This window comes from Poecilia latipinna, unplaced genomic scaffold (genome assembly GCF_001443285.1).
Source record: "Poecilia latipinna isolate Pla-1442-1.1 unplaced genomic scaffold, P_latipinna-1.0 Scaffold921, whole genome shotgun sequence".
NCBI classification, from domain to species: domain Eukaryota; kingdom Metazoa; phylum Chordata; class Actinopteri; order Cyprinodontiformes; family Poeciliidae; genus Poecilia; species Poecilia latipinna.
The window spans coordinates 32,894-54,776 of record NW_015113537.1 but is presented as its reverse complement, the minus strand read 5'-3'; the positions used below and the strand labels follow the sequence as shown (position 1 = coordinate 54,776).

Genomic DNA, 21,883 nt, shown 5'->3' with positions numbered 1-21,883 from the left:
ATCTATAGAGATATATATGGTTATATATATATATATATATATATATATATATATATATATATATATATATATATATATATATATAAATTACACATTGTAATTGTCGTATTGTTATTGTGATTTCTTTTTTTATTTTAGCTAAAAATGTTCCGTCTTAATATAATTGTAGAAGACGAAAAGTCTGATTCAGTATGTGAAAAGCACAGATTCCCTTAGAGTTTAATAGCCACATAGGCAATGTTAAATTTCCAAGCTACTTTTGAAAAACTAACCAATGAGATAAGATGGGAAAATATTTTCCAAAATGTTGTCTTTCGTCTCTGCTGGCCAATCAAACACGATGCTACCAGGGGTGTTAAAGCGATTACTTTTGGTGGCGTGTGGAGGTGTAAAGTCCATAAAATCCATACGTTTTATCAGCAGAAGGAAGCATGGAGCGCTTTAACGCTTCCTAGTAGATGGCTGTCCTGACTTCACACTTGACTTGATAAGACACAATAAACGTCAGCAGAAAATGACATGGCAGCAAGTAATCACTTTCTCTGAAACTCTTGAGTGAGCTTTGGTTCACATACATCTCAAGACTGTGTTGCTTACGCACCTCTTACTAATAATTTTTTTCTTCCACTAAACTTTCCATAAGCATGCTTGGACACAGCTAACTGTACAACTTCTGTTGTGACGATAAAGGTAATCTTTTGTCATTTACAAATATTAATTCAGCACTTTTAGCAATTTTTGTAAAGGCCATAGCTTGGTCTGTTACAATACATTTTTATGGATGATAAACTGACGCAGTAATTATCGCAATAAACTCAAATATTTTAGTTTTGAGACCATTTTCATGTGATGCATAATAATGCAAGTTCCCCTCTCAACGGCCAGTAAATAATTCTGTAAAGAAAAAGACACAAACTGGACAGTATTTCAAATATCCAAAATAATAATAAATACAATAATTACAAAGTCTCCAAACAGACTAAAATATTAATCAGAAAGGAAATTATCAAGCTCATTTTATTTTATTGTGCTATTAATTTATTAATTGCGACAGGCTTAGTGAGAGCATAACATTTGTATGTAAAAAAAAAAAATTTTAATGTTACTTTATTAGCTCTAGGATAGGTTTTTAATAGAACCTTAATCTGAACATCCTGATCAATCCCTTTTATTTCTCTGGCATTTTTGTTGTTTAATAATGCAAAGCTGTATTTGCAAGTATGAAATATTTTCCACCCAAATGTGAGCGCATTCTTCTCTGGCTCTACTTTTCCTGAACTAAACTAGAGGGGAAAATAAAAAAGTGTTGTTGTTTTTTTCTTTTATATAAAATTTGAAATCCGATCCGTAAAAATAAACAGAATATTTGTTTACGCGAAAATTAGAACGTTTCCATCGTTTTCGCCTCGCTTTCCGGCATTTCCTTTAACTACAACTTGTCAAACTCCACCTCTCACCGACCGACATACATCAAGATTATGAACTGTAAATTATGCGAGCGAAGCGAGAAGCCAGGGGTACGAAGTGCACCAAGAGGGCCCCTTTTCCTCCTACCTGCTCACCTCGTCCTTTCAGCCATTCATCTCACATTCGTAACACCAGAAGCGGAGTTAGACTCCATTATGCTTTTTATTCCACCGCTCATATAATTTATAGACGCATTTCGGTTGCCTTTGAGTCGGACCCAAGAAGCCGTAATGCCGGGTGGCACAGCGTGATATTCTTATTTATTGTAGGGTTTCACAGCTGCCCCGTTTCGTTAATGTCAAGGTTTTCTAAGCTATGCAGTCGTTTTCCTGCTAAACACAGAGAACAACCTGTACATGGAAGTCGACTCGTTACACGGCGACCCGCCAAGACGCTGCACGAACCGTCCTCGGCGGTGGGTTAGGGAAGCTTGCGTTCGGTTTTGAGTTGCTGGTTCTTTTCTCGTCTCTCCAGGGTGGTGTGTGTGGGCGGAGACGGGATGTTTAGCGAGATCCTGCACGGCCTGGTGACCAGGATCCAGACGGACCACGGCGTGGACCAGAACCAACCGGATGCTGAGCTGGTGCCGTGCTCTCTGCGTATTGGGATTATTCCTGCAGGTGGGCTTTTGGAGTAAATTTTTTTTTTTTTTTTTGTTACTAGCGATTTAATGGTACAAGTGTGAGATCCTGACTTTCACACATTGATGCAGGGACTCCTATGTTTTTCAGAACGACACCATACTGTAGGTTTATTTGTCAGATTGCAAATGCATATTAGTTTTCAAAGCAATGCAAACATATTCTTGTTATAGATTAATGCGTTGATGTTCATTCAAGCAAATAATTGAATATATAAAGATAATTTAAAACAAACTAGAAGTTGGACTTTCTAGGTTGCGTCTTGTTACAAAACAAATTAAACTATCCATTTCCACTGCCTGTTTTAAGTAATAATTTCCAACTTGAAATCAACAGGAATGCCCTCTGAGCTCATATTTCTAATTGACTTATTCTTCTGTTTTTTGTACTTCTTCACAGTAATGTATATAACTTATTTTTTAAAAAGTGGCTTTTAATAAAACGCTTCAATTAAAATCATTTGTTTTGGCAGAGTAAAAGGTCATTCAAAACACAAATAAGTAGTGATTGTAGAAAGCATAAATAATTTTAATTGTGAGACATTCAAGACCTTACGATCCCAGGTTGCTTAGTTACATAAGAGAGTCTCCATGGCAACAGGACAGGGGGGTGTCGCCATGAGCCTAAAAGAGGGTCAATCAGTCCTAAGTGGCATGATTGGGAACATGCTGGGTGACATTTTGAAATTACTGTAAATTTCACTGGGATGAAGACACAATGTGTGAAAACCAGTGTGAGACCATCCTGTGCACAGCTTGGTGCCGGTAGCTGGCTAGTTTCAGAAAATAAACCGGGGGAGACGGCGAAACGATTCGTTTGGATGAAGATGTTTCGGATGGGGTGGTTTGTTTAGCGAACACAGAGGAAATCAATATGGCAGGTGTTTGTTTTCTTCTGACAAATCCTACGCCGATTCTGTGACATTTGAGCATCTCGCCAAAACGTGATGTAGAAAGATGAAATCTCCAAGTAATTGAGATAAACAGAAGATTGTTTTTCTCCGAAGCCGTGGCATTGTAGTTTATTCATGAGGTTCTTATAAATCTTGGGAAAAAATAATTTTGATAATGGATTTTTTGAAGATCTTTAAAGCTCAGAGCAAGGATGATGTACAAAAAGAAAAATCAGGACAACGAGGACTTTACATTAAAGCTGCTGCCTTTTCTAACATTTAGATTTATACTATTTAGAAATTGGGGAGTTACTTTAGACCAAGATTTGCCTTTATACTTTTAATATCGGAGCAAGACCCAGAGAAACTCTTGTTAGTTTATAAATTGTGAATTACTTAGAGCAAGAATCGAACATGGAGAACCAACATTTACCTTTATACTTTAGAAATCTAAAGCAAACTTAGATAATACCGTCTTGTTGTTTTGTTGTATTTCCTTCTAATTTTTATTTGAACCAAGACTGAGATGTTTGAGACTCAGAAGAAAAATCTAATCTGTGATTTAGGGGGGCTGCTGTCTGTTTCAAAGGGTTTCAGTCACAAGTTCAGCCACGAATATATTTATGCTCAGAGGATTCAAACAGCAAAAAAATATCCCAGAACTGAGAAATTTAAAGTCCATCGCTGTCAAAGAGAAAGAAATCGCCAAGATTCATGGGGTACTTATGGGAGAACCGCAGATAAACACTGAAGCTGCTCAGACGAAGCACACGCCTTGTGACATTTTTCTGCCTCCGAATATGCAAACAAATGTCTGCACTCGAGAAAATTAAGGGGAATAAAACATAAAGCATCAGAGGGCTGAACATTGTTCAACTTCTGCGTGCTCAAGCTATTCCCTTCCAAAAGGAAGCTGGCTTGTGCAGACTGGCTATAGAAGATTCAAATTCTGGCACAATGTCACCATTTTTATACAAAAAGAAATAAAGAAAAAAAAAGCACACGCAGCAGGGCTGTCAGGAGCAATTTCAAAGTGTTCAGATGTGATTATGATGCTCAGAGAAGAGGAAGCAAAGGCCAGATAAGTGATATCCATGGAAAGCCTAAGAAGGCGAGGGGAGGGAGCTGATCTTCATACTCATCTGTGTGTCCGTCTCCGAGTGACAGGCCCGATCCCCCCGTCACACCCCTGTGAGCCCACTCTGAACGTTACCAGCTAGGCTTCTCACTCACTTTCTCACCCTCGCAGTCTTTTATCGGCAGCTCCACATTACCACTTGAAGATGATCAAAGTTGGCCAGATAGGTCTGGAATTACTCCACGAGGGCGCAGAAAAAGAGCGATGGAGCCTTATTACCTCTCAAGTCAAGAGATTTAATATCAAACTCAGCATTTCTCACAAGGCGGGGAATGCCTCTTATGCTTCATTTGTTGGCTGAAGACCGCTGATAATAGCCCAGGGCCCGAAACTATCAGATTAGTTAACTTTATGACTGCCACGTTTCTTTGCTCTTGGCTAATAAAATCATTCAGCTACATTTGCCTTTCTTGGTTGTGGACGTTCTGTTGATCCCCAGAGTTTGTTTTTTTTTTCTGTGTGACGGATTTTATTTTGGAGATAGAGCTACACATGTGTGACTGACATGATGAACATTTTTAGGGGGGATTAAAGGCAATGGGGATAAGAGAAAATCAGAAACCTCTCTCACCTCTTGAGAAGGAAAAAAAAACCTAACCCGATATTTATGTATGTTAAGATGACGAACACAGCCATAAGTTAAACGCGTTGTATTCTCAAAGACCAACGCTGTTTGCTACACAGTGTCTTTAGAAAACTGGAAAATTGTGTGTCTTATTCTCCATTTCACTGATATTTTTACAAATGACTTTGGGAATCCATATTTACATTGCCAAAATAATATGTATAACTTGTTTTATATCAAGAATAAAACATTCAAGTTTCCACCAGACAGTGCTAGTGTCTGTAGATTAATGAACACAAACAAAAGCCCAGTCTACATCATCACTGATATTTTGGAAAACAGATTTTTTTTTTTTCTACGAGATAGTGCCTACCCACTACCTCCTTTCAGCAGGTCCGTTTCACTTTGTGCTAGCTCTACTCCCATTAAACTACAAATGTAAGCTCAAGGTGTTGATGATGTTGATATTTAGGAAGGTTTTTTTCCCCTTTGCCAATACTATATCAGGTGCTATTTGATGAGTGAATAAGACATAGCAGATAGCTTTAGCTCAACAGATGGACCAAACACAAAATCTTAAAGCTGTATTACTTCCTCCACAAAATATAGATTGCATATGGAGGTAAAAACAAGCACGGAAATGACAGTATCCTAAATTGGGAAAGGATTTTCACTGGATTTTTAAGATGAAATAAAGCAGGACTAAAACTGCTGTAAAGAGAGCTACATCTATGGAAAACACTGGTTGTTTAATCTGATTCCTCTCCTCTACTAACAACATAACGATGCAGGAGAGCTTTCATAAAACAAGAGGACAAAAATGACCCCCTTCTTTATTCTAGAAATGGCTAAACCAAACTTAATGGCTAAAAAACAAACAAACACAGCTGAAACTGAACTGTGTTGTGTTCATGGTTTTACCTTAAAAAGAATAACCTTCAATGATCTTTGTGGAATAATCACAACAATGAAGACCACAGGAGTGCGTCATCATCATATTGCATGGATTTATCTCAACTGTACAAAATGCAACTCTTGGGCAACATTGTTGTCACTTCCAAGGATTTTTCTCACAGATCATCCCTCTTGTGTGTCCAACAGGGTCGACTGACTGCATCTGCTTTGCTACTCAGGGAACAAACGACCCAGTTACATCTGCCTTGCACATCGTTGTTGGTGAGTTTAAGTTACTGAAACCCTGCCAACACGTGTCCTTTAAACCCAGGCTCAGATACTCCCATATCTGATGGTACCAGTGTTGTGTGGACACAAACAGAACACTTTTGTGCGATCATTGTATTACCTTTCTTTGCCTGTTTTCACAGGCGATTCACAGCCAATGGATGTATGTTCAGTTCACCATAACGGCGTCTTCCTCAAATATTCGGTCTCTTTGCTTGGGTATGGTTTCTACGGCGATGTTTTGACGGACAGTGAGAGGAATAGGTGGCTTGGTCCTGCAAGATACGACCTGTCAGGTATGCCAGTCATTATTTAAACATTTTAGGGGGGGAGGGGGGAGTTGTTGTTTGGCTTGATCTGCCTTCAGCTCACAGTGTCTTGCAGAAGTATTCACATCTTTTTAACTTGGTCACATTTTATGACATTATGCCTGCAAAATAGTGATTTTGGTCTCATCTGAGGCAGACAAATGTTTTCTGCAAATGTAAAGTTCGGTTTTCTTTAGCGTGAAAACCTTTGCTTTTAGTCCCACCTCAAGCTGCAATTAGACGTTGTGACTTTTTTCAACAATGGATTTCTTTTTTTCTACAGTTTAGATGCCCAGTATAAAGTGTTCCCTTTTCTAATGCCTTCACAGTACAATTCTATTTATATTTTCATTTATACTTTAATATGTTCATTTGCTGCATCACACTTTCATCTGTTACGTAACATACCCATAGAGAGTGTTTCCTTTTCTTTTATTTTCTGTTTTCTCCCTCTCCTCTGTAATGCTTTTATGTTTCAAAAACATGCTGGGTTTGGCCATCTGCTTGCCTTAAGTACAGGCTCAATCGTGAATATTCATCACAAATTTCTGTGCTTTTTCTATTTAAATTTTTTTGTTTGTTTGTTTTTAGAACTGCGCATAAATCATGACAGTATAAACAAGCCGTAACGAAATTAATGTCATGAAACTGCAACTGAACTAGATTCATGTTTGAGTCCTTTTCAATATTTTACTTGGTGCCTTAGCTGAGAATATATTTTGTTAAATCAATAACACCATATAACATATTTTCCTCCTCTTTTTTTAAAGGGTTTAAAACCTTTTTGTCCCACAACTACTACGGTGGGACGGTTTCTTTCCTGCCAGCAGACGACAACGTGGGGCATCCGAGAGACAAGCTGCAGTGTCGATCCGGGTAAATAACATCTGCGGCTTTTCAGCACTATTTTACAATGTCTTACCTTATCTGACGACACTCGGGTGCAGCAATGTGCTTTAATGGGATACTTTATGTTGTCAGGAAGCTAAATTATTGAGGACTGAAAGCCAGCTTACTCTTGTGTAAAAAGCTTTCGACTTAAGTGCTTTGGTTTTTGATATTCTGGCAGTAGACATTATTTACATTTGCTGTGGGAAGTGAGATCCATTATTCTAATATGACAAGTTATTTCACCATGAAAAGTCAGATAAATATGCTCAGGAAGGCCTTTTTAGCTGCAGACAAAACAGATACAGTGTGCATAGCTAAAAAAAAAAAAAAAAAGTTTACAACTCTCTGAATACATTTGGGTTTAATGAATCATAAGAGCTCGTTATGGTCTTGAATGTCAGTAACAGCCGATGATTTAATGATTGTAAAACAAGGTTGCGCTGGTGTTTCAGGTGCCGCATCTGTCAGCACAAGCACTCATCAAAAGACGAGCACGACGAGGCGTCGGAGGAGAAGGAAAAGCCGGCTGAAGGTACGAGCTTTGCTTCATTATTTGAAATGTGCTGACTAAATCAGAGGGAAAGGCCTTTTCCTCATTCCTCTGCCTCGTTATCGAGCTCATTTCTCTGTTTTGACACCACTGCCATTAAAAATGAGTTGTAGTTTGAGAATACAGAGGGGCAAAAAAAAAAAACCCAAAAAACGCAAAAAAGATGAGACAATTCCACACTGGCTGTCTTTCTGCATAAAGCCGATTTCATTCAGCTCGGAGATTTGCATTTTTTCGCTTTGTGTTTTTTGAAGGAGATAAAGTACCTGAGCTTGACAGCGTGTAAATAAGAGTCATGATCTGCTAAAATTTCACTTTGTTGTCATTTCTCAGTCGTGGTTTTTTTTTTCTCCCCCCCTACAGAGCGACACAATTTCTAATGAGATTCCTGATTAGGTATTGATGAGAGAATATATTCCGATTATAGTGACAGTGAATAACTCCCCATTGTTCCCTGCTGAGAGCTCTTCTCCCTAATGATCAGGGATGTAACAAGATCTCGTGGCACAAGATGTTGATATTAAAGTACTACGATATTTCTTGTCAAAGTGAAATCTGTCTTGCAAGAAGCTATCCGTCTGCTGTCAGGATGTCATTTCGTCTTATGAAGCTTAAGCCCAGTCGATGGGAATAAGAGCTCATGGAGTGTTAGGAATTGAGAAAGAGGACAGTCCCAGGAACAAATTGCCCCCTCTCCTCTGTGTCCTGCAACTTCGGCATCAAAGACAGCGTTTGGGCAAAATAAAGTGAATTTTTTGAGTTTAGGTTGATGGAGTGTCTGATCGGTGGCTCTACAAGTTGTCTGTTTTTAGGATGAAAAGTAGAGAAGAGAAAGCACACAAACCTGTGGGAAGTTTGTCAAGGTGTAAAAGATCTTTGGGAGAATATGGAAGAAACCCTCACCAGTTTTGAATCAGTTTTCTTTCAGCATTGTGGTAGGAAAAACGGTGACAAAGCAACAGACAAGATGCTAATGCTAATGATTTCAAAGCAGAGTGAGAAAGCGGACACTGTCTATTCATTTGACAGTAACACACACACATTTAACTTTAGTTTTATAATAAAGCTAAAGTTAGCTTTATTGCAAAGCTGACATTATAATAAATACTCAGCTTTATAATAAAGCCAACTTTAGCTTTACAATTACACTAAAGTTAGCTTTGTTATAAAGCTAACTTAAGTTAGCTAACTTAACTTAGCTTTATAACAAAGTTATACATTAGCTTATTATAAAGTCAGCTTCAAAATAACCTAAAGTTAACTTTAGCTTTAAAACAAATCTATAAGCAATGTGAGAACAGTACAACTAGCTAACTGTTAGCTGCAAATGGCATAAATCTGCCATGACTGCCTGGACTATAATATTAAACAAAACCAAAAAATGTGGATTTATCGTCTTCTGAAATACACTGCTGAAGTCTTCTCTTGTTTCGCCCTAAGAAGCCTAAGATCCTGTATTGTCTTGTTACTCCACTATTAATGATGCTCCTGCTCACTAGCATCCCGTCTCATTTGGTCTCATTGTGTGTCCCTGACAGCTCGTGTTCAGGTTAGGTCTGGATATCGCCATTTCTTCTCCCTTCATTTCCCCATCTGTCTATGTGCAAACAAACTTTATTATTATCTGCAATCGTTTCAAGCCACTGACACATCAGCACAAACCTCTGGTGGTGTGTGCACCGCAGCATCATGTGCAGACTCTGTGCTGTCGATTATCTGTATGTGTGTGCGTGTGTGTGTGTGTGTGCGTGTGTGTAGTTTCCCTTTCCAATTAGTGTCTTTATGTTAAATTTTAGATTTGTGTTTATCTGAGGCTGCAGCTCCCCATGGCGTGCTGGTGTGTGTTTATATGCCTGGATAAATATGACAGCAAGCATAACCTGTTTGTGTGTGTTTGCGTTTGCTGTGTGACAGACTCCCACTAATCAGGAGAAGAAGAGAGAGGAAAAAAAGTGTTTCTTTGCCAGCTCTGTCAGGGGGGTTTGCCTCGTGCCGGAGCCACCCTTTGTTTTCGTGATGTTGTGTTTATTTATTTATTTAGTTCTCTGCTGAGGGAATCTCAGACAACTGCTAAATCAATGAGGCACGACACACTCCCCCTCTGCAAATGAGCTGGCCTCCACATCGAAAGTAAATACTCGTTTGGAGACGTTCTCCTAATGCAGATCCTACAGTCCACAGTTGTTCCGTTTGGATTTGTTTTTAAAGTGTGGCTTTAATCACCATTTCCCAATTAGAATATTGTTGGGGGGGTTTTTTATGCTGCCTCTGTGGGCTTGTTATCATTGGCTCGCGTTATCACCTCTGTAAGTTTGTTTTGCAAAACGAGGGGGAAAGGTAATGAATCGTTTTGCTGTCTGAGATCACATAATTTCCCCTCTGAGGTGCTCGTAAAACAGTCGAATGCCAATTTGGACACCTGTGATCAGTTTTTTAGCGGCTTCCCCCGCCGACTATCACGCCGGTGACAGACAGCGCCGATCCCCCGCGGGGCCGTGGCGCCGCGGCTTTGATTCACCTTTACTCAAGTAAACAGTGGCTAATCTCCAAGGAACAGAGTCATGACTCGTGAAGCGCAACCATCGCATCTGTCATTTAGGATTTTTGTGGCCACATGTGCATTTATTCATGACAATCTGAACGAAGGTTAGCACAATCAGCGTGCTGTTTATCGAGCTCGAGCTAGTCTTTAGATATTGTGAAATCCTGCTTGGCTAAACGTAATTGCAAACAGAAGGGTGTGCATTTACATTTGCGTTTTCCTCCATCATGAGGTTGGAGTTGCTCGGAGCATTGCTGCGAAGACATCTGGATCTTAATGAACCTCCATCAGCTTCGCTGCTGCCGCGTTAGAATGTTGGCGCTTAAACCCAGAAACCATAACGCAAAAATAATTCAAAGCCAGAAGAAATCCAGCTTCTTTTTTGCTACCTGTAGTCTATCCGACCTGTACAGCGAAAGGATTTTATTCTGACGGAGAGCTGAGAATTTGGTGCATCTTTGGTTGAATCAAACTTAAACTGTAGAGTGCAAAAAATGGGGAACTGAAGTTAAAGTTGTGGTGATTTAATTTTGAATATGTAGGTAATGGAGCAGTTTCAGTTGGGTTAACGTTTCTGAAAAGATGGTGAAAACTGTAATTTATGGAGGATAGACGGAGAAAGAGTGAATGTGTCCAAAGTTTTTAGTCCAAATTTGTATAAATGAATAAACACAAATCGATATCCAGAAGGTTCATTGGTGACATCTGTGACGACACACAAAACTCAGGACCTAAATACAATTTTTAAAAAAGCAAAAGACTAGAAATAGACTGAACTGAGATAAGAACAGACAAGAGGGGAACCCAGAACCTTAAGACACTGACAGAGATGGAAAAACTCAGAGAATTTCGCTAAAAAAAAAAAAAAAAAAAAAAAAAACAAGCTGGATAGTAGATAACATAGAAATAAGTTGTGTATTTGTGGTCTGCTCATGGTCAAAAACTTACTCCACTACCGCTATAAGATGTTAGCGCACTGGTGATGATTTTTAGAGCCATCCACTCGTTGTACAACCAAAGCAAGAGCTGCCTTCTCAGCAAAACGTCGTGCTGTTGTCTATCCAAGTGATTAGTATGATTAGAAAAGTGTGAAATGAATTAAAAGCGTTTACACTGGAGCCACCATCACTCAATCACACACAAATTCATACACAGATGTGTATATAGTTAGACAACTTGAGGTCATTGCCCAAAGGCCAATCAATGTGTGCTAGGAGTAAGTTGAAATAGAACCAATAATTTCTGTAGTGCTAGGTGTTTTATTACTAGAATAACAAAAATCCTGGCTGGAACAAGTCTTCTCCATAAAGTAGAGCCATAGAGATAATATGAGGAGTTTCATCTTGAAGTAGAGAGATTCTTCACTTTCTCATCAAAAGAAGTTAATTGAAATGGGTTGGGAAGCTAGAATTGCCCATGAGACATTTGAGATTTTGTAGGATCATCCAACTCAGAGGAGACTCCCAGAACACATACACACATCCCGGCCCAGGAACACCTTCAGATCCTCCTTGAGTGAGCTGACAAGTGTCAAGAGACGAGAGATGTCTGGGTTTCCCCCGTGACCCAGTTTAGGATAAGCAAAGATGAAAGCAAAACGAGGGAATTTATTAAAACACCCAGGCAAATAAAGTGCTCATTAAAAAGACACAAAAAACGTCAAAACGCAATTTCCACAAGACTCAAGGTTCATAGGGATAGAACAGTTCACAAGAGCAAGCGTGTCATAACGGAAAACTATGCAATTACCAGACTTCACACCTGAATAAGAACGTCTCATTTTGCTCATTTCCAACTAAATGCCACAAAATGAAAACAAGAAAGATACACATGTTGGATTTCAGCTTATGAATGCCAACAGTCTTCAAAGGTTGAATTAGAGGATGTTATCCACAGCCACGAAATGTCAAAGAGATCTGTTTTTCAAATTGATGAATGTCGTTTTCTCTGAACCTGTCGTAACGACATGGGTTGTGCTGCTGTGCCTCCAGATAGCGACAGAGGCTGGAACGTGATCCACGGCAAGTTCATTGCCATCAACTCAGCCAGCATGAGCTGCGCGTGTCCTCGGAGTCCGAAAGGCCTGTCGCCCTCCGCCCACCTCGCCGACGGCACCACCGACCTGATCCTGGTCAGGAAGTGTTCCCGTCTGGACTTCTTCAGACATCTTCTTCGACACACCAACAACGACGACCAGGTAGCGAGGGCTACACATGCCAAGTGCTTCATATTTAATAAACGTGAATTTAGGGGGAGGAAAGGAGCAAAATGTTTTAGGGTTTTCCAGGAGAATCCGCCCCATTCCCATGTCGGAGCCCAGATGAACTGATGAAGTGTTAAAGTCATGAATGAGCAAGCAGAAGGCAGAGTTTTCCCCTCTTGCTGTGCTAGCACCTACCTTTGCTGACTCTGCTCAATTTCACAAGCATGCTTCTCTTCAGTTCAAGCGCCTTAGCCCTTATCCATTCCCATGTGTCATAAATAACCTCCACCCCGATCCAGAAAGGCTGTGGTCAGGGAATTGCTGCATCAGGGATACGCTGGACGGGCCGATGTCAGACTAACAGCCCTCTCAGGACAGCGTCGCCAGGGGAAGTCTGCTGATTACTAATTATTACCGTAAAACGTTTAATCTATCTGCTCTGCACTGGAAGAAAAGGTCAAACCTTAAACTGTTTATGTTGCTGCCGGTGACATCTTTATCTGTATTTGACCATAACATCGTGCACTTTCAGTTCAGACGACTAGTTTACCTTGAAAATGATTCTCTATGACAACTTCATTCATTTTCTGCTGCCAGACTCAAATATGTTCACAAATTGTCTTCCCACAAAGCTGTCGAACATGTTCACCATAGCAGCAGGTAGTGAGGCTATTGCTGCTTAGAGAAAAGGCTGGTTTGACGTATCTCATGAACCTCAGGTAACATTGGTAATCCATGAACCCAAACTGTTGCTGCAGCAGCAATCTCCTTTTCAGCCAGCTGTTTTACTACTTGGCAACAGTTAAAAGTTAAATTTGAGGTACCAACCTTATATCAGAGTAACATATAGTTCCTGTGGGGTATGTCCATTCACCTTGGCCAATATCCTCTTCCCCAAACGGCAGGCAGTGTGTTGAGAAGGGGATTTTATTGCAGTTAAAATCTGTGTGGCTGTGTTCCAGAGCAGGGCCTCCTCATTTGGTGTCTTGGTTTGTGGTTTGTGCTTCTTGGTGATGAGTTCTGGCTGCTGACCTATAGGGATGTGTCTGGCTGACTGTGGGCTTTGGGTTCCCTTTCCTCCTGATCGCTACTGCAGGATTGTGTCCGTCTGGTTTGTTGGCGAGTGCTTGTGGCGTTCTTCCATTTTTTAAGTTTTTGCTGTTCTGGCTGAGGTGACCTGACCAGGCACGAGCTTTTCCTTGTGCCTCTTTTGCCTTTGGAGGGGCTTCAGCTCATACTTCTTCTCCAACTGGCTCTTCACTGGATCCATGAAGGCATTTCCAGTCACCAGCCAATTTGTTTTTGTTGCTGAATTATTCCTGTCTTGGGTTTGATCAGATTACACACTTACAAAAACTCTCTGTGGTTGTTGTTCTTCTTTTTCTTCTTTGATATTTTTCCCTCTGTTGCTCCTTGCAGCAGCACTAATTTGATGTTTTACCTTTTTTTTTTTCTTTTTCTTTTTAACTCTAATGTGATGCAAACAGGAATGCCGGCATCCTGTGTTTTGTGAAAAATCTTATACATAATAGTTAGCATATAGATTAGATGCTTTCTTCTACATGCTGGCACATCTAAGTATAGCCTTGGCTGCTATCCTGGCAATCAGTTTGCAGTCTTATTTTTCATTTTGTCTCATAAATCCAGCTGTCGAAGCTTTTGGGAATAACAATGATATCGCATTAACTCATCTCATTTTCTAAAGGCTGCAGATTAAAGTGTCTTGGCGTTTGGTTTGCTCCTTCCTTAGTTTGAGGCCGTCTTTGCTGCATAACTCGCATCGCAGAAAGGGAGACAAGCAGTCATACAAGTGGGGTGAGTGGGACATTGTATCAAAGCCGAGTTAATATCAGCATCTGAGTCCAACCAAGCAGAAAGAGACTAGACGTGAGCAGCCACTAAGCGTATTCATGGCCTTGTCAGAAAGCTTTTTAGGCAGACCGTCCGGCATGAATGCAAAGCGGCTGCAGTCATAAAGTGGGCTTGATGTGAAATAAATGGCTGTCAGTCTGCTTTGAGGATGAGAGAGGATAAGAAAAGACGAGAAGGGAGGGAAGAGGGACGGGAAAAGAAGGATGGAACAGAGAGAAAGTGGCACCCCGTGAAGCCGAAGATAGGGCAGCCGAACCTTTCTGCGACAGAAAGAGATGAAAGCGCTTTCTGACAAAATAATTTCTTTTCATCTCTCCTCCTCCTTTTATTCAATTTCCCAAAGTTCACCTAGTCTCCTAATGGACGGCCGCCGTTTCTCCTCTGCGTCCTTTTGCATCAGATGTTTTTTGCCGTTAGCCTCAATGTTTGATGCTTTTATTAGTGAACACAGAGAGAGAGAGAGAGAGCGGAGTCTCTGTTTACACCCACTATTATTAAAAACGGAGCATTTCTATCAGTGTTGTCCTCTCTGTGGTGGTCAGGTCAAGAGCAGATAATTAATGTTGAAACATCAGCAAGCCAGATGTGTGTGTTAGCATTTTAAGGATTTTGGTACAAGCCATTGATAATGCTTAATATTATTAATAATATGTTTACAGCTGGACTAAGTGTTTTTAGCTGTACGTTGTTAGCAGGAGGGCCTCTTTTAGCTCTTTTTTTACTTAAATTTTGCATTTTTAATGCATTGCTAAGCAGTTTGAAAGAAAATAAATAAATAAAAAAAAGACAGTAATAAATGGAATAATGTATAAATGACGGCCCCAGAGTACTTCAAACACAGTGAAAAATGTGAATCTGAACCACTTGTATCACATTTTGAGGTTGTAGAGTTGGAAACAAATGAGAAACAAGTAGGGATGGACGATATCGACAGTAAAATTTAATATTGGACATCGGCCATTCTGTCAGAAGGCATTGATTTTATGTGACAAACCAGTGACAATGATGCCGGGAGCACAGCACAAAGGCAAATTTACAATGTTTGAGTATCGTCATCGTCTTAGAGAGGAAATGTCATGAATAAATTTGACATTAAACAGAACGCAAGCTGAAAGTGTTACAACGTTTTCAGCCTCCTTCTTGGCATTTGCATTTGGCAGCATTTTAATTCCACAGTAGAGAAAGCCATATAGTTTCAGTAAAGCTATATTTTACTGAAACTATATGGTTGTCAGCCAAATGAGTTTTAGTGCATCAGCATATCGGATATCGACCAAAAATCCCTTGAAACAAGCAAGACATCAGATGTGTAATGGTAAGCAGAATAATAAAATAAGAACAACTCACGTGTTTGGAACTGGAATGCAATGGTAGAACTGAATGATGAAAACTCGATGGAGGAGATGGGATAAGTGCCATGGAAACCAGGAGAGTTTAATCAGGGTCATGCAAAACAGCTGATGGAGCACTGAGGGAAGGAGACAATAAAACACAGAATGAACAAACCAAGTAAATTTCCTTTGTGGTATGAAGTTAACAAATGACAAAACTACCTTTTTCTCCATTGGGAATCTATTGAAGATCCATCTTTGCTTGTTCAAGGTCTCAGTTCAATTCACTGCAGACAGTCAGACACAATATTCCAGAGAAACATCTTTCAGTGCAAACATGTTTGAAAGGACGTTTTAAAAAAGAGGAGGGAGTGTTAATCTTGGTACCTGCTGCTACTCAGAATGTGTTGGCATTCAGAACGATCGCTGAGGTTTTGTCCACCGAAAGCCTTCAGCCTTGAGGATGACCACTGAATCAGTTAAAATCTGTGAGGAACTCGTTCTAAGATTAAACGTATCTGTTCAAATCCTTCTCACCCATCTTTACCTTTTTTATTTCCTAGTTTGACCACTGGTTCGTGGAGGTCCACAGGGTGAGAAAGTTTCGCTTCGAGCCATGGCACCCGGACTTGGCTCCTCTGGAAGACGCGAGCGAACATCCAGAGAGTCCAGACCTCAGTCCCATCTCTTCTCTCCAAGAAACCTACGACGACCGCACCGCCGAGAGCAGCTGGAACTGCGACGGGGAAATCCTGCATCACACCGCCATCCAAGTCAGGTGAGACATGGAGTGATAGTGACTTCATATCACAGCCTGCGTTATTTTCACATTTTTACACAATGCGACTGAGAAAACGTGGATGTTCAGAAGCAAATGTTGAAATAAGATCCCTCTTACTGATGGAGGTTTTCAAATCATTCAAAAAAAAAAAAAGTCCCGTTGATGTGCATATTTAAACATTTCTCATTTTCTCACAGAAAGGAAATCTCTGTCAGCATAGAAAAGAACCAACAAATGGCTTTGAATAGAAATCACTTAACAGTGCAGAAGCATTATAATGGAAGAAATATTGAAATACTCTCAGAGCTTATTCTTCCTGCATCACTGCAGTTGGATATTCACACCTTCCTTCTTGGTATCGAGTTGTAAATTTTGCTTAAATTGCCCAAAATGTTTCACGTTTCAAAGCCTAAGCAGAAAAAGATTACGCTCCGTGCCCAACAGCTCTGCATTCACTGAGCTCTGAAACAAAAACCCACAGTTCCAAGTTTTATTTTTCCACTTTTAAGTTTTGGTGGAATATCAGAAGAGCTGCTCAGAGCGTTGCCAGGAGACGTGGTTAACACTTTCTATCATCCCAAGTGAGGGACTTGGAAACGTCCACATCACGGGGAAACTGCTGGGGAGCCGCGTTCCCGCTGAGATCTTGGCTCTCTGTGAGGATTAATTGTGACGATGCCTGGATTTGTGTTTCGTTTCGTCGCCACATCACATCCGCGCAGAGTTTATTGGAAAGAAAACATGGAAAATATAACAGGAAACGGCAAAAGTAACCCTGTCCTGACAATAGAGCGCACCCTTGACCCTGGTTGGCTCACACTGTACAAAACAGAGTCGACATAAATCGCAACACGTGTACAAAGTGCATGTCATTCCCAAATTATGACTCTTTTTTGTTGTCTTTTCTTTTCTGAGCTGCTATCCTGCTGTTTCTTCAACTAGTCAAAGACATGAAAGCAGCTCCTTTCATCTCCTGGACATCAAAATCAATCCAACAAACCAGGCGGGGTGACCAGAGTAAACCCAAAGCGCACATTGCTTTGAGTTTACGTCGACTCGCTTCTTCAAATGATCGGCTCTGCAAAGGGTCCAGCTCCCGTAGAGCAGCATGAGGCGTTTGTTAGATAACAAGCTAAAGATAACATCCTCACTTTTTTAAAAAAAAAAAATGGTGGATCTTGCGGCGTCATCAATGTCCATGACGTGTTTTTTTCCTAAAGAAAGAAAAGAATCAAAATAATTCAACAATATATTTGCTTTCGGTGACCTCCAATCTTCATTTAGGGTTTCGGTTTTGTTTGTGGGTGAACAAATACAAAATAAAACGTACCCTCTCTGTCTGTTCTTAGCAGTCTTTGGCAACAACATAGAATTAGCTCTCCTCTTTATTCTGCTCCTGTCTTCACTTCAGTCCCCCCCCCTCCACCCCCACATAACCCCCAACTATCAGATCTCCTCGCAGCTGGAGTGGATCCACTTGATGCATCATTTATTTCATGCTCCATTGTACTTGTCCAATGATGCATGGCGCTGTAATGTTGCTAATTTAACGGCCCTCCCCGTGTTAAAAGACTACTCCCCTTTAATTAAAGCCGAAGTCCGTCCATTTATTGCCCCTTCCACGCCGCTAATCGTTGCCGGAGTGAGCCAAGCGGAGTGTATTTCGGATAATTAATGGCAATAGACCAGGCGAAATGGGGAAGTAGAAGGAGAGGGAAGAAGGAAGAGGTTCACCTGTGGGGAAAACAAAAAAAAGGGTGAAACATAAAGTGCAATAATGATGAGCCAAACTTTAAATCAAATCTTGGTGTAATTAAAGTGCCAGCAAGCAGCTCTCTTGGACATTTTTGTCTGATTTATTTCTTTCTTTTTTTTATGCTTATGATATTCTGGAAATATGACAATACTGTGAAATATCGTCCCATGTGCCTGGATATTGAGCTGCTAGCACAATCACAGCTAGAGTCGAACGCTAGCTAGTCTGCTAGCATTAGACTCCTCCTGCTAAAGTCTAATGCTAACAGAAGGAGTGGCTTGTAGCCTGTTACCAAAGACAAACCGAAATCCTTCAACCGCCGCTCCATTTTTGTTTACATTTCTTAAAGAAAGAAATTGCGCTCCCGTCTTCTTCGGTGGTATTCGTGTCATTTCTTTCAGTGGCTCTAGGTGCAGCGCCACCACAGGTGAGGGTGGGAACAGGTTTTTCAAAAGGGTTTGGATTGTTTGACACGGTGCAGTGTGAAAGCAGATCGAAACAGGAGAAAATTTGACAAATATTGCAGTTTGTCTATCAGATGTGAAAACTGCCAGGGTTGTGGCAGTCTGTGTGGAGAAGTGTTTTTTTTGTTGTTGTTGTGTGTGTGGCTAGCCTACCACCAAAAAAAAATCTTCGTACATTGAAGATTGTTACTACAATGTAAAAAAAAAAATGCCTACAAGTTGACATTTTATCCAAGTTTATTATAACATTAATAGCATCTGTGCTTATCACACCACAATGACTTCCACTTTTTAAATCTGAGCATTAATCTGCACTGCTTTCACATCTGCCGCTCTGACAGTAATGTCACAGTGAAAGCGCAGCCGTTAAGATTATGGTTTCTTATTCAGGCTAAATGATCCAGAGTGTGTGTGTGTGTGTGTGTCCTACCTTTTCTCCACAGTGTCCAGTGCCAGCTGATCAGGCTGTTTGCTCGGGGAATCGAGGAGCAGCAAGACGCAGAGGTGGCCGTGTGACGACATTTGACCGGCGTTATGTCCTGAAGACACAAAGACTGAAAAGGAACAGGGGGGAAAAAAACAAAGACTTGAAAGTGTTGATTTCCTGGAAAAGCACATACAACATCCACTTTTCATTTGCACAAGCTGCCTTTCGATGATGATTATAGTGTTTGCTTTAATGGGTTTGCGCAGTATTGGGTAGAAAATGACGAGACATGTTGAATTCAAATGGATCGCGTTGCATCGCCGGTTAGTGGGGAACCTCAAAAATCAGGACTAGTCATTACTTTTTGGAGTAAGCTGGGTGAAATATGGTTTCCTGCACCCTATTAGTGCTGCTTTCACATCCAAAAAAAGAAAAAAGACAAAGCTAAAGCTCAGAGCATCCCAAACAGACTGGGAGTTCTTCCAGCAGGATGAAACTGAGCCGGACTCCAAGTAGAACATGAAAAATAAAAATCATCCTGCAACAACGTAGAGACACAGTCAGGGTGGAACAGAAGATGTGTGTGTGAATTCAAAAACACTCATTCAAGCAATCATATCTTTCTTATTTAAGAAAAAAAATAAGTTTTTTCTTTTTTTTTTCTTTTTCATGTGAAAGCCTGTATGAGCCACAGGCACTAATAAAAAGAATTGAATCCCGTGACTTAAACCCTAACAGGACCCTGGTGGCTGCTGGGCGATAAGGAAAAGTGCTTCCTGAATGACTTGGAGTGTCTCGGCGCCGCTGCGCCGCACCTGTGGCTCCTCTCCTTTCCGGCTCAAAGAGCCGCTCGCGGTTTAATCATCACCTGGGAGCCGGTGGATTTCTGCGTCGCTAATGTCATTACAGACAATCTACCCCTCTGCTCCCGAATTAGCCTCTCTTTGCTCTTCCAGAGTCGCGGGTCAAGCGGGTCTTGAACCAGCGGCGGCAGAGTCAGCAGAAAATAAACGCACCAGCTTTTACTTTGGCCCGCTCTTATAGCGATGAAACTTTATGTTGGGCCTACACACAAGTGTTTGAAAATGTGAAATGTGTTTTGCAACATCCCTGCAGGGCTGTGCTGTTATTGATGAGTGGAAAAGTGCAGATGTCATGAGTTAGCTCTTTCCCAATTAAACCCACAACAGCCTTTTTTTTTTTTCCATCAGATGCTTTCTCTCTGAAGCCAAGAGCCATCCAGCACCAGAAGACGCACGCAAACACACAGATATGCCGTTTTATTTATTTTTATATATAAATCTTATATTTTCTTATTTACACACACACTTTTCCTCTCAAATCTGTTTCCTTTGAATCCTCTGGACCTCTTTCTATCGATTCAGGATGTCTGTCGTTGACCTTCAGCTCGCCGGATGATGTTCCATCACAGCATAAATTGGACGGAGAAGACGAGCTAAAATAAATGGAGCCGTTGTTTTATTAAGCAAAACAGAAATCAGACATTTCAGTTCTGTGAAATCTGAAATAGGGTTTTCTTTGCCGTCAAGACTGTGTGTGCCTGCATTCTTCTTTTTAAAGATGAATAGGTTTTATGCAGCAGAAGTTGCGTCCAAAAAGCTGCAAACAAAAAGGTTTGTGGTGAAGTGAACCAGCAGCAATCACGTCTCCTGAAAATATGTATTTTTGTATCTGGGTTCCTGCGTTTTTCCATATTGCCATCATGTGCTGGATAGAATTGGATGGGAACGTTTTTTATATGAAATGGAGATCATTCTGTTGGCCTTGTAGACTACATGGTTTCTAGGATTTGTTCTCAGTAAAAAATAAATCCTCTAGAGGAAATAAATCAACGTATGGAGAAATATTTCACTTCTTACCACTTGTGCATACCAAAGACTTTGTGTTCGAGATAACAGCAGTCCAACATCACTGATCACATTAATTGTTGTTTTTGGCAGAAATGTGAAAACATCTAGCTGAAAAGACAGAAAGAAGAAAGAAGAAAACTGAACTTGCTTACAAAAAAGACAAACATACTGAGGGACCATTAAGCACATTGCCAGGTGTGGGTGTTTGCTCAATATTTCATCTTAAATCATGTACCAAAATCAAATAGTACAATGTTTAAGAAGATTGGTATTCGCTAGCAACAGTCTGGAGATATAGCTTAAAATAGCGAGAATTTAAAAGTCCTCACTCCATCTATAAAAAAAATAAAACACTCCAAATTGCAAATGAGGTGAATATGGAAACTGATTTCATTTGATTCAAATCCTGAATAAAGTGCTTATGAATTGGGTCTGCGGCTGAGCTCGATTTTTATTGCACTGATGCTTTATTCCCTCAATTTTTCTTTTCTTTTTGAGACACACTCTCCAACGTTTGCATACAAAGGTCAACCCTACCGTGCTCGGATTTTCCTCTGCCTCCATCTTTCTCTATTTGTCTTTCTCTCTGGCTGAGAGGGGTTTAATAGGGTGCGCTGGTGTGAACGAGATGTTTCATTAAAGAACATCCGACTGATGATATTTAAAGCTACTCTCAGTCTGTGAAACCACTCCTGCTCTGAGAAGGGGTCGGTAAATTAAGTCATTTAAAATTTTTACAGTCACTACGGGCATTATGGGATTACATCAACTGCATTAAATGTTACCTGTTATGTAGGAACAGTATTGTCTGGGGAAATAGTTTAAAATAGAAACTATTTTACATTCCTCACTCTAGCTATTAAAAACACCACAAATTACAAATGAGGTGAACCCGGAAATTGATTTCATTTGATTCAAATCCTGAATAAAGTGCTTATTCGGGATTTGATGTTTTCATCAAATCATGTTTTTTCCCAAAACCACAAAAAAAGATCGTCATAA

The 21,883-nt window shown here is 40.3% G+C and overlaps 1 protein-coding gene and 1 long non-coding RNA gene across 2 annotated transcripts in view; one reads left to right on the top strand and one right to left on the bottom strand.

Annotated features, from left to right (window-relative positions):
• Positions 1-21,312, top strand: part of cerk (ceramide kinase) — a 46,478-nt gene extending 25,166 nt beyond the window's left edge. The window contains exons 6-13 of the mRNA XM_015049044.1: positions 1,942-2,087; positions 5,805-5,879; positions 6,029-6,181; positions 6,964-7,069; positions 7,537-7,616; positions 12,168-12,373; positions 16,146-16,360; positions 19,027-21,312. Of these exons, the coding sequence (XP_014904530.1) occupies positions 1,942-2,087; positions 5,805-5,879; positions 6,029-6,181; positions 6,964-7,069; positions 7,537-7,616; positions 12,168-12,373; positions 16,146-16,360; positions 19,027-19,099 (1,054 nt within the window). The 3' untranslated portion in view covers positions 19,100-21,312. The remainder of the gene's footprint in view (positions 1-1,941; positions 2,088-5,804; positions 5,880-6,028; positions 6,182-6,963; positions 7,070-7,536; positions 7,617-12,167; positions 12,374-16,145; positions 16,361-19,026) is intronic.
• Positions 15,037-16,219, bottom strand: LOC106957637 (uncharacterized). The gene is made up of 3 exons (XR_001426997.1): positions 16,130-16,219; positions 15,805-16,052; positions 15,037-15,719 (listed from the first exon to the last, which is right to left on the bottom strand). It is a non-coding gene; the product is annotated as an uncharacterized LOC106957637 (long non-coding RNA).
• Positions 21,313-21,883: the final 571 nt, after the last annotated feature.